This window comes from Chiloscyllium plagiosum, unplaced genomic scaffold, assembly GCF_037043375.1.
Source record: "Chiloscyllium plagiosum isolate Xiang-an unplaced genomic scaffold, Cpla_swu_hap1 HiC_scaffold_5, whole genome shotgun sequence".
In the NCBI taxonomy this organism is placed as follows: Eukaryota; Metazoa; Chordata; class Chondrichthyes; order Orectolobiformes; family Hemiscylliidae; genus Chiloscyllium; species Chiloscyllium plagiosum.
In genome coordinates this window covers 1,809,017-1,821,466 of record NW_028270143.1, presented here as the reverse complement: position 1 = coordinate 1,821,466, position 12,450 = coordinate 1,809,017, and the positions used below count along the sequence as shown (strand labels likewise).

At 46.0% G+C, this 12,450-nt stretch overlaps 1 protein-coding gene across 4 annotated transcripts in view; it reads right to left on the bottom strand.

The window, feature by feature from the left end:
- The window catches only part of LOC122549656 (retinoic acid receptor beta), a 510,173-nt gene that overhangs the window by 3,615 nt on the left and 494,108 nt on the right, over positions 1 to 12,450 (bottom strand). For all 4 annotated transcript variants that reach the window (XM_087986905.1, XM_087986906.1, XM_043689455.2 and 1 more), the window contains one exon: positions 7,837 to 8,041. In XM_087986905.1, the coding sequence (XP_087843031.1) occupies positions 7,837 to 8,041 (205 nt within the window). The remainder of the gene's footprint in view (positions 1 to 7,836; positions 8,042 to 12,450) is intronic.

Below are 12,450 nucleotides of genomic sequence, written 5' to 3'. Positions count from 1 at the left end.
AAGCAGTGATGTAAACATGACACATCTGTCAGATCCACCCAGTGAGTGACAGTGTAGGAGCACAGGGGCTTGGATGTCAAAGGGACCCTTTTCCTGGGCAGCCCACCATGGTGTGGAGGGGCGGTAGGCGAGGTGGTGGCTTTTTAGTGGAATTCTACTCCCAGAGCAGCATGAAAATGTTGGTTATGCAACATTCAACTAGACAAGATACTTCTGAGCTCCTTTCAGAGGCATTTCAGTGGCGTCCTTGGGAAACCTCCAGGCCACACTATGTGAGGGTATGATTCATTCATTCAATGAGATGGACAAGGGTTTAGGAGTTCCTTCAATTCAACTGTGTTGTCTTTCTGATACTTTCCACATATTATCGGCTCAAATTCTTCCAAAGAGAATACCCTCATTCGAGTCATAGGATCATACAGCACAGAAACAAGCCCTTTGGCCCACCATATCTCTGCTGACTAACAAACACCAAACTACACTCATCCCATTGACCTGCACTTGGTCCACAGCCTTCGTGTATCCCATGTCACTGATGTCATATTCCCCAGAATAACGCTGTTCACCTTCTTGCCCCATGATAACTGGACAGAAGCAGTTCGGGCTGGGGCTCTCCGTCATCACTGGTCCCCCCCCCCCCCGTCATCACTGGTCCGTCCCCCCCCCCCCACCCCGTCATCACTGGTCCCCGCCCCCCCCCCCGTCATCACTGGTCCCCCCCCCCCGTCATCACTGGTTCCCCCCCGCCCGCCATCACTGGTCCCCGCCCCCCCCCCCGCCATCACTGGTTCCTCCCCCCCCCCCCGCCATCACTGGTCCCCCCCCCCCGTCATCACTGGTTCCTCCCCCCCCCGCCATCACTGGTCCCCGGCCCCCCCCCCCGCCATCACTGGTCCCCCCCCCCGTCATCACTGGTCCCCGCCCCCCCCCCCCGTCATCACTGGTTCCCCCCCCCCCCGTCATCACTGGTCCCCCCCCCCCCCCCCCCGTCATCACTGGTCCCCCCCCCCGTCTTCACTGGTTCGTCCTCTCCTTTCAGGGACAATGATGCCCAGTAATTCAGTTGAGGTGAAGAGCAAAAGATTGCCATGAATTTCATTCAGCAGCACACTGTAAATGCAATGGGAAACCTCAGGCCAAGGTCCTCTGGTTCTCAACCGACTGGATGAGTAGTAAGATTAGATCTTCTCAGCCAGCATTCCATCAGACTGATCACATATTCTCTGTGGATTGAAATCTAGATGTGAATATATTTGTTAGTCTACTTTTCTCTCTTGATTTGCAGAGATTTGGAGGTAACATTTCTCAAAGGTTCTCCTGGGCTCCTGCTCTAACATCACTTGGAATTGCTGTTAAACCTTTTATCGGCCAGGAAGGGGTGAAACTTCTCACTGCTCAATGATGCCTTGTGACAGGGTTCCCGAAACTGGGAATTTTTACTGCACAATTAGCAGCCTGACTTCGGATGATGTATTCCAAAGCTTTGAGGTCCGCAGCCCAGTGGTCAGAGCCAATTCAGTGAAGTACCCAGGTTCCTAAAAAAGGAGGATAACGTGACAGAAACACATTGCCACTTGGTTCATCAGAGGCTGAGGTAGTTAGTGCCATCATGGTGAATGCTGGGCAACTATCCTTCCCCCTGCTGTAGCCCCATTCTCCAGATAGTGAACACGGGGGAATGACTACAGAGGCGTGGGGCAGGCAGGTGTTACAGGGATGGCACTCACATACCCCCTGCCTCAGATAGAGAGCTGCCATTGTTGACCAGCACAGTCAGTGAGTGAAGGTTGTGATCATGGCCTCAATCTGTGTACACTGTAATCTGCAAAACAGAAATGGAGTTCGTTTTCTATACTCATTCCCTGGTGGTCTGGCAAATATTTCTTCCTTGTAAGCAGCAGCGAGGATGTCTAACCTTCACTCCAGTTCCCCATGGGTTCCCAGATGGATGATAATTCCAAAGTGTGATCAGCAGAATGTCACATGACAGAATTGGATTAATCAGTTCATTGAGGTTATTTGGAGTTTTCTCTGCTCCCTCTGACATCTTGGCTCCACCTCCACATGTTCCCAATAAAGTCTCTCAATGTGTTTGTTGGCTTCTCAAATGAATATTCTCCAGTTTACATTGTCCCAAACCAGGAGCACCCGTGAGCTGGCAGGGAAGACTGTTCTCTTCAGGAATGTTTGGAGGACATTCCTAAAACACCTCCATGTTCCTCCTGGGAGTCTCCTGCTGTGACTGAGTTCTGGTTTGAGCATCAGGCATATGAGCAAGAGCTGAACCTCAGTGATGATCTCTTCGATGCTTGGCAAGTTAGGTTGGGACTACCCTCCTTGCCACTGGTTTTGGAAGATCTTTCAGAGGTGTCTCCTGAGTGCTTTAAGTATCATTGATCTGTCCAAGTCAGTGAAGCAGACAGTAGTGTGCGGTTCTTTGCTGCCCTATGAACCATAACCTAAGCCTGGTGGCTGATATTCTGCTCCTCAGTCAACTGAAGGCAGGGCTGACAGGCTTGAGATGATGGCTCCCCTCCATCGAGAGAAAAGACATCTAAGATATAGGAAATGGCCTACATTTTCCAAGGTTGTGCCAAGAGCTGTGAGTAAAGAGCAGGCAAGGCTTCTTGTCAGGCAAAACATTCTGGATGTCGGTTTGCTCGCTGAGCTGGAAGGATCATTTCCAGATGTTTCGTCACCCTACTAGGTACCATCTTAGTGGGCCTCTGGGCGAAGCACTGCTGATAATTCCTGCTTTCTGTTCATATGTTTGGATTTCTTTGGGTTGGTGATGACAATACCTGTGTGTCTCTGGTTGGCTTGCCCTAGGATGAATGTGTTGTCCCAGTCGAAGTGGTATCCTTCCTTATCTGTATGTCAGGATACTAGTGAGAGAGGGTCATGTCTTTTCGTGGCTAGCTGATGTTTATGTATCCTGGTGGCTAGTTTTCTGCCTGTTTGTCCAATGTAGTGTTTGTTACACTTCTTGCATGATATTTTGTAAATGACATTAGTTTTGCTTGTTGTCTGTATAGGTTCCTTCAAGTTCATTAGTTGCTGTTTTACCGTGTTGGTGGGTTTGTGGGCTACCATGATGTCAAGGGGTCTGAGTAGTCTGGCATCATGGTAGCCCACAAACCCACCAACACCCTAAAACAGCAACTAATGAACTTGAAAGACCCTAAACAGACAACAAGCAAAACTAATGTTACTTACAAAATACCATGCAAGGACTGTAACAAACACTACATTGGACAAACAGGCAGAAAACTAGCCACCAGGATACATAAACATCAGCTAGCCACGAAAAGACATGACCCTCTCTCACTAGTATCCTGACATACAGATAAGGAAAGACACCACTTCGACTGGGATAACACATTCATCCTAGGGCAAGCCAACCAGAGACACACATGAGAATTCCTAGAAGCATGACATTCCAACCAGAACTCTATCAACAAACACATCGAGTTAGACCCCATCTACCACCCCCTGAAAAAAATAACAGGAAATGACATCACCAACACAAAGAAACCCAAACATATAAATAGAAAGCAGGAATTATCAGCAATGCTTTGCCCGGAGGCCCACTGAAGATGTTACTTAATAGGATGACGAAACGTCTGGAAATGAACCTTCCAGCTCAGCGAGCAAACCTACATCCAGAACCTCAACCTGAGCTACAAATCTTCTCAAAACTCGCTAAGACAAAAGCATTCTTCTCATTTCCCTCTCACTTCGACTGACCTTAATCAATGTGACGGGAGGTTGTGTTGTATTGTGGGAGCTGGCTAGAGCTTTCAGGTGTTTATCAGAAGGCCCAGTTCCCTCTGATGTTTCTGGGAAGGAGTTGGCAATGACCCTGATGCTCAGTTTGTGAGTGAGTGCACTCTAGCGCCATGTGTACACTGCGGCCCGACAAGTGAAGCTGGAAGGGTTTTGATTTTGGGTTTTGATTTTGAGCATTAGGTGGAACTCTTCTACAAAGGATCTCCAGCCTGTGGGTAATATTTGCGATTGTCTATGATCGCTCCGCTGTTTGTGGGAGCTGGGGTGCACAGACTGGCAGCTGCATTTTCCTACGCTGCCACAGTGAGTTGAGTTTGACCATGTTTAATAAGTGGTGAAGAGCTGCAGGACAGCTTGCAGAGATGAAAACCCAGCTCTCAGTTACACAGGCTATATATCAAAATAAGCAAAGCTGCCAGGAGGTGGCAGCATCACAGCACAAACACAGTTGTGTTTCACACTCGAGGGTTGGTCAGGTACTGGAAAAGCTGGGCCACTAAGAGTCAGATTCACACCACAGTTCCTGTTCACATATTCCTTGATCACTCTGGAGCTTTGTACCAGTCTTCCTCAAAGGCCTGGCTCCCAAATCAGTAGTGACTCCGTCTGGGTCGACCTCATGTGTTACAAAGTGTCTGGAGATCTTCTCGAGTGACCCTGGAAGACCTTTCCTTTGAGGGTTTGGCCGGGAGTGTCACCGCTCTGTTTGGCAGGGTCCACTCAGCGTCTCAGTGTACGTGTATTCCTCACTGCTCTCCGGGTGAGGAGATCCTCTGCAGAAGAGGCTGTTTGCGACCTGACCCTTCGGTAAATGTACTGTCCTTTACTGTAGCCTGGCTGCAGGCCAGTGCTTGCATAGACAGGCTGGAGGCTGGAAGAACCCAGCAAGCCAGGCAGCATCAGGAGGTGGAGAAGTCATCGTTTCAGGACTAGGGATGGGTGTAGGGGGAGCTGCAGATAAAGGGGGAGGCAGGGGCAGAGCGGTGAAGCGGGGGTAGGTGAAGACAGGTAGATGGTACGACCTGGTGGGTCAGTGGGAGGGATGACTCCTGTAGGTGGCTGGGAGGAGTGGAAGGGAAGGGGAGGGAGTCGGAGATGGGAAGGGAGGTTTTTTGAAATTGGAGTGCTTAATGTTGAGTCCTAGGGAGAAGATGAGGTGATGTTCCTCCAATAGGAGCTGTGGTTTGTTTTGGGAATGGAGGAAGCCAAGGATGGTCGTATTGGAAAGGGAGTGGTTGGGAGAATTGAAATGGGTGGTGACTGGGAGGTCCGGTCGGTCCCTGTGGGCCCGGCTGCGATGCTCAGTGAACCGTTCCCTAAGTTTACGTTTGGTCTCCCCAGTTGGGAGCATCGGATACAGTAAACTAGGTTGGAAGAGAGGCAGGTGAATTTCTGTCTCACCTGGAAGGGCTGTTTGGGGCCCTGGATGGAGGTGGGGGCTGCTGGTGTATGGGCAGGTTTTACATCTTTTCCGGTTGCAGGGGAATGTACCTGGGGGTTTGGGGGGATCAGTGGGGAGAGTGGTGGAAACCAAGCACTGTCGAAGGGAACTGTCCTTGTGGAAGGCAGAGAGAGGTGGGGAGGGGGAGATGTTCTTGGTGGTGGGGTCTAGTTAGAGTTCACGGAAGTGTTTGAGGATGATACGTTGGATAAGGAGACTGGTGGGTGGGTAGGTGATGACAATGGGACCCTATCTTTATTGGATTGTGCGGGGCTGTTAGAGCAGTGGAATGGGGGATAGAGGAGGTGTGGTGGAGGACGGTCTGGATGACAGAGGGAGGAGGAAAAGCACGTTGTTCAAAATAGGTGGATATCTGGGATGCTTGGGAGTGGAATGTCTCCTTGTCTGAGCAGATGCAGCGGAGGCGGAGGAACTGGGAGAATGGGATGGAGTTCTTGCAGGATACTGGGTGGGAGGAGGTGTAGTCCTGCCAGGCTTGGCGCTGGGGCAGGATCTGAGCTGCAGCTCAGGCCCAATGATGAGGCTTCTTCACCAATGCTGTGCTGCTGCTGTCCCTCCGTGCTCTGAGGAGGCTGTGCCTGAACAAGTGGATCTTCTGGGTATCTGAAAGTAGGAAGTCCGATGGGAAGGTCATGAAGACGGAGGTGGGGAGCAGGGGGAGATGGAAGTCTAGCGCCTGACCAGCGGCAGCTTGTTCACCATCTCAGTGAGTGGGACAAGGCTGAGCAGGGAGATTGAAACAGTAGGAGCGTGCCATTAGGACATGGCCATGTCCTCCCCTACTCTGCTCCTTCGTGTTGCAGGACACACTGTCCTGCAGGAAGAAGGGGTTTAATGTACGTGAGAGCGTGTAGCACTGTCTCAGCAATCTGCCTGTCGTAAGTGGAGATGTACAGAGGCAGGGAGAAATGGGTGTGAGGTTGACAGTCTGGGTATGTGTGTGAGGGTGAGGTGGAGTGTCGGCACCTGACAGTCAGGAGCTGCTGCTGGATGGGAGACCGGGATGTGAAGCATTACGCAGCGTCAGAAACTGGTCAAGTAATAGGTCAGAGAGATGTCGTGTGAAGGTGTATCCACTGACTACAAACAGCTGGATAAGCTTAGAAGACCCCTCGTGACATCACTGCCAGGTCCTAGATTCCTGGCTACCAGCTCCCATGCCTTTTGGAAGTCGTTCTTGAGGGTCTCTAACACCCCAGACACTTCTTTTCCATCAAACTGCAGCAGCAATGCCCCAGGTTCACATCTGGTCCTCTCTCTCTCCCTCTCTGTCTCTGATCTGGTATTCACTTGGCCACTGTTTTACACACCACCAATTTCCTTCAGGGAGGTTTCCCCCCATAAAAAGGAGACAGACTCCCTTTTCCAAACAACAGGTGAACTGCACTCCATACTTTCCAAACAACGACGCCAGGATGTGATGCCGGATGTCCGGTCGGGAGATGAGGCCAGTCGAGGGGTCACTCAGTCGGGGGCATGGCTACATAATATTTTATGGGGAAGGGGAAGTCATGGGTCACAGCCGCTGTGTCCAAACAAAAAAAAAAGAGGGCTATTTCAACTCTAACCCAAGGTTACTTACGACAGCGAGAGAATTTCCACCGCAGTTCTGAGCAAAGGTCTGCAACTTTGACAATAAGCTATCTTTTCTCTTTTCAAATGTCAGGAGGTCTCCTGTGTATTTCGCAAATTGTTTAATTTCAGTTTTAATATAAAACAAAAGTATCAGTACCTTGCTTTTGGAAGCCAAAAGCCTGCTTCATAATTCAGTGAACTACTATCATAACTGGGAAGGGACAATGAAAAGGGTCACCGACTCCCTCCAATGTTGGTACTTTCAGGTGTTCGATTACACCGCTAATTTACTCCCCGGACAGAGTGGGGAGGTTTTGAGGTGTCAGAAAGTGAGCCACTCATGACAGGAAGTCCTGATTCAGTCCAGTCCCTGTGTCAACAGAATGCTCCATCTCTGCTTTCACTCATGGTGCTGGTGATGGGCCTCTCAGCATTGATCGCGCCTTGGGAAGCGGCAGCTGAGCTGAGCACTAATATTTCTGACCATCAGAGCCTGGCACTGATGTGGCTGAAATGTGACCCGCCACTTGTATGGGGAGTGACCACATCTTTCTGTAAGCTGGCACAGGACGTTTCATTTGGAATAGTGAATGGAGCTGGATACTATAAATTTTTCAGGTGAAAGCAATACACTTGATCTTTGTCTTATGACCTCTTAAACATATTTTACTAGTAATTTTGACTTTACCCATCCAGAAGCAAATTCAAAGCTGAAAATGTCCCTCGACCTCCCTTAGTGTTCCTGTCACATTGGAGCCTCATGCCACATTGAGACAACTCAAGCTCATTGGTGGGAACAGATCTGCAGCTTCATTTATTAAGCCCCAAAGACCAATTAGCATCTCCTTTTCCTGCTATCCACATTGCTATTTGCTTTGCTGGGAAATTGAAATGGCTGAAGATCTTGCCCCTTTTGCCTGTCAGTAATTGATTTGCAGGTTGGTGACTTATTGAGTTCTGAAGCCAATGTAAGGAGGTGCAATATTTACTCATAAAGATGACCGACCTACCCCCACAGATCAGACAGATGGCACTGAGAAGGCCAGTCTCGGTGTCGTCCATTTCAAGTGGCAGGAGCTGGTTGGCAAAGGTAAAGACGAGGTCAGTGAGGGGGCCAAACCCCGCATTGTGCATCTGAATCCTGTTCAAGGTAAGGCCGTCAGAGAAGGTCATTGTGTCTTGCTCAGGTGTATATCGGGTACAGATTCGGAGAATCTGAAATAAAAAATGGAGTATCCTGCTTTAAACAGCATTTGTCACACCTCTCAAAGGAATACATTGTCACAGAAAAGAAGAACCAAATGAGAAATTTGGTACTCAAATTTTAAAAACAATTAACTTCACTTAAATTGACAGGTGAAAATAATGCTGGAGCGAACAAGGCAAAAAAGCAGACAATACACTATCTATGTTTGGGCTGAAACAATTGGAACAACACTTGAAATATAGTTCATTGCATGAAGGAGACTGGGATATTTCATCTGGTTAAGAAGTTGTCTCAGTAGAAGCTTGTTAGAGCAGATCTCGATACCCAATGAATGACTGTTGAAGAAACGGAAAGTATGATGCCAGGGTCTTGACCATACAGTTGGACTGTAACGCTCAAGAACAGTAGGAATTGTGGCCCAGCAGATCTGCCCCTTTTTGTGCTGACAGGTATCTACACAATGAATGAACCAATTGCATGTCTCCGTCCATAAGATGCCAACTTCCTGTGATGCTGATGTGCTGGGACATGGCTCTCAGTCTAACACACTGCCACTCCTGCTCCCAACTGCTCTGAGATCAGAACAAGGTAACCTGTAACTCTGACCAGTGTTTCACCAGTTTTCCTGGGTTTCAAATTATACTGGGAGCATTGATTGCTGGAAAATAAAACACTTTATTCATCAGTATGTTTCTGTAAAGATGGTCACAGGCCAACTACAAAATAGACCCATTTCTCTCAATAAAAGGTCAACTACACTGATGTCAAGGCTTATGGATTGTTAATGGATTATTAATCTTTACCATAACTGCAGGAAAAGGTGTCACATTTTACTAGGGCAATACTTTTTCATGTTGCCATGATTTCTGAGGGTAATTGAGAAAAATTGACTTGTTCCACAGGGCATTTACTTTTGACTTGATGTATTGGTCCACTGTTGGTTATGAGACTTGGCAGACATCCCCTTTTGTAGGCTGGAAAGAATCAGTTGAGTAAAGATTTAGAGCACTGGTCACCTTGAAAACTACTGGGAGCGCGGCCCACGTCCAAAGCTGAAGATCCAAAGGCCAAACGATTTGGGCACTGACTCTGTGAATCAGCACCTCAGGCTGATCTTCCTGAAATCACATGAAGAATGCCTTGGCCTGCCAATGCTCAGGTAAATCCAGGCAAGTGGTATGAACATCCAAACTAAAAATACACCACCTCCAACAGAATCAGTAAATACAATGGTACGTTTAGCACAGCATACAGGGTGAGAATGACAGTTATTCTGAACAACCACACTGACCAAAGGTAATTTACTGCTGTGAAACGTTTTATGATAAGAGTGTTAATTGGTTGACAAGTAAGAGATTATGGTTATTGTCAATACGGGAATACTTGCTGATTGGGATCTGAAATGTGTTAGTAAAGATTGTGATAAATGGAATTAAGAGTGGACAGGTGTGGATATCCACTTTGGATCCTGAAAGATAAATCAGATTTTTAAAAAATGGTGCTATTGAGAACCAGAGAGGAGAAAAGGAATTTAGGTTTCTGCGAGCCACTAGATGATAGAGCACAAAGTGTAACTGAAATGGAGAATAGAATAATATCCTTTATCTCAAGTGGGCTGGAGATAAGAAAGAGGAAGTGATGTTTTCGTTGCAGAGAACCTGTGGTCAACCTCATTTGGGGCACTGCCCCTCAGGAAGACTATACTGGTCTTGAAAAATCTAAACAGCAGATTCACTGAAATGATACTGAACTAAAGGTTTAGTTGGGAGGCTGTGTTGCATGAAAAAGATGAAGTAAAATTTCTGGATTAAGTTATTCAAATGCGAAGTACCCCAACCTTAAAAAGTGATCTTTTCCCCTCCCAACACTCCATTAAAACCCCTTCACATAGTGTTGAATGCATCATTTGCTAAAAGTTAGTGCAATTCTACAGGTGTTAGAATATTCTTTTAAAAGTCGCTTTCAAAGTATTCTCTGTGAAACTTAACAATAGTAAGATGGTATGTTTTGATGATTACAACTGAACATCAAATTATTACAAAAATAATTATTTTATATCAGTGCTAATCTTCCACCCGGAGTTAACCCAATTTTAAATCTCTGAAAGTGTTTTAATGGACAGAATTAAAATTCTGGACTTCTAAAATATGCAGAATTACTTTCTGATTTGATTGAGGTAAGGTGGTCAGTTCTTTGGTTAATTGAAAAAGAATCAAAACTTTCAAGATGTATGTGTTAGTGTCTTAAACCCAAAGGCTCCGGCTGAATTTTTAGTGTCTCCGCAAAGAAAAACACAATTAATGGAAACTGCTAACGATGGTTCATTCATCATGGGGCCTGGTGAACTTTATAGAATGGGGACATTTCTAGCACAATATTTATAAATCTACTGCAAAAGATTGTAGAAAACTGAGTTGCACTGAACTGTACCATCATCAAGAGAATTGTAGTGAACAGACTTCAGCACAACTGTGCAAAAACCCCGGACTTGTGTATTCCCTTGAATTTAATATATTTGTGGGGACCTGAGGTCAGGGTGATCTCAGCAAACAGTACCTCCATTTGCAGGTGAAACCAGAATAAGGGGCCACAAGTGCAAAATAATCACTTACACACCTCTTCTAGCTTGAAACTTCTTTATTCAGAGAGTGGTTAGAATGTGGAACTGGTTACCACTGGAATTTATAGGGGTGCATAATGTAGATATGTTCAAGTTAAAGCTGGATAAATGCAGGATGGAGAAAGCAATAAAAAAGGACTTGTTATCAGCTTAAATAAGGAGGAGTGGGAGAAAGTAGATACAGCGGCATGGAGGAGTTTAGCCTAATAGATTGTTTGGCGCTGTGCATACCTTGTAAGTGAGTGGGTTAAATTGATAAAGGGGTTTAATTGGTAGATAGAGAGAAAGTATGCCCTCTGGTGGAGGAAGCATGGATCACTACAGTACCGATGATGAGGATGGCTGTGTGTGTGAACAGAAACCAGCACAGCCTGGAGAGAAACAGAGGACGGAGACATTGAGTTTGTGGATCTTCGCACTAAGTGTGAACAAGACGGTGTGGACTACCTCATTCTAATGCATTTCCATAGGTTATTCTTCACATAACTTTGGTTAAGAAATGGTGTCCCTGCTATTTTATCAGGGTCTCTGCTGATCTTCCAACAATCTTATGGCAGTTTGGGAAAGCCACAATGGAAATTCAACTCCTAGGCTTGTTTGTATAAGTTGCACTTTTTGACATAGGCTGATTATTGTATCTCATGTTTATGTTCACGATTTCAGAATTAAAATTAATCTGTATACATTTGAGTGTTGAGGAGCACAACAATTATTTGAAACACAATTTGATCACAGGACACAAGCCTGCACTTAGCCCAGTGATAAAATTGAGAGGGGTAGGAGGGGGATTTGGTTGAGTAGCAGTATGTCTGGTGGCATTACAGAGGACAAGTCCATTGTGGTCCTTCTCCTGTAAGGCCCACCTGGTATTCTTCAATGAGATCAATAAGGAAGCCCTTGTAGATAGTGGCTGACAGTGTGGTCTACTCCCCCTGGTGGAATTGACATATCTCTGCACTACACAAACAAATTTCTCCCTCCACTAGTTGGTAATTGATAACTCAAGACTAACGGGTTTCTGTGAAGGAGGGTGCAGAAACGGCACAGGTTCTGAATTGTAGAATACCAAGTCCTCTTATGGAAATTCGTGTCAGACCACACAGAGACAGATCAAAACTAAAATCATTGTTTTATAACACTTAATCCATGAAGATTATTCATTCACTTTGCCCCTTTTAAACACAGACTAATGTTAAGCTTATTAATATCAAAAATTTATCAATGTTGTATAAATGTCCAAACACTTACCAGTGACTGAGGTCACCTTAGAACCTTTACACCCAGCTAGCAGTGCTTTAATAGTGATAGTAATTTAATTGCACAGCAAAGATTAAGGGAGGGTGAAACAAACTCCTTCAATAAAGCCTGGCTCAAATTTCTCCAATAATTATGAAACTTATGCAACATGCAAATAATTCCTACCACTTGTAGACAGATTTCCTGAGTACCCAAGAGCAGTGCTATGAGTACTCACATTTGGTGTTAAAGAGCCACTGAACGACAAAGTAATCTCACTGATCCTCTTCCTGTAAGTTTCATCTCTACACTAGAAATTCTACTGGAATGAGAGTCAGGAGTCTGTCTTACTGCCCAAAACAGTCATACGGTGGTGTGACCTGAGAGTCACAACATTATAATCCTTTATTGCATGTACTGAATATTCACATATCCTTCCAGATGGCAGGTGGACAAACAATATGAGTGAGATCAGGTCAACTGTAAATTGCATGATGTTTAATCTACATATTTTATAATAATGAATAAAACAACACTTTTCCCCACTGTTTCTGAGATACA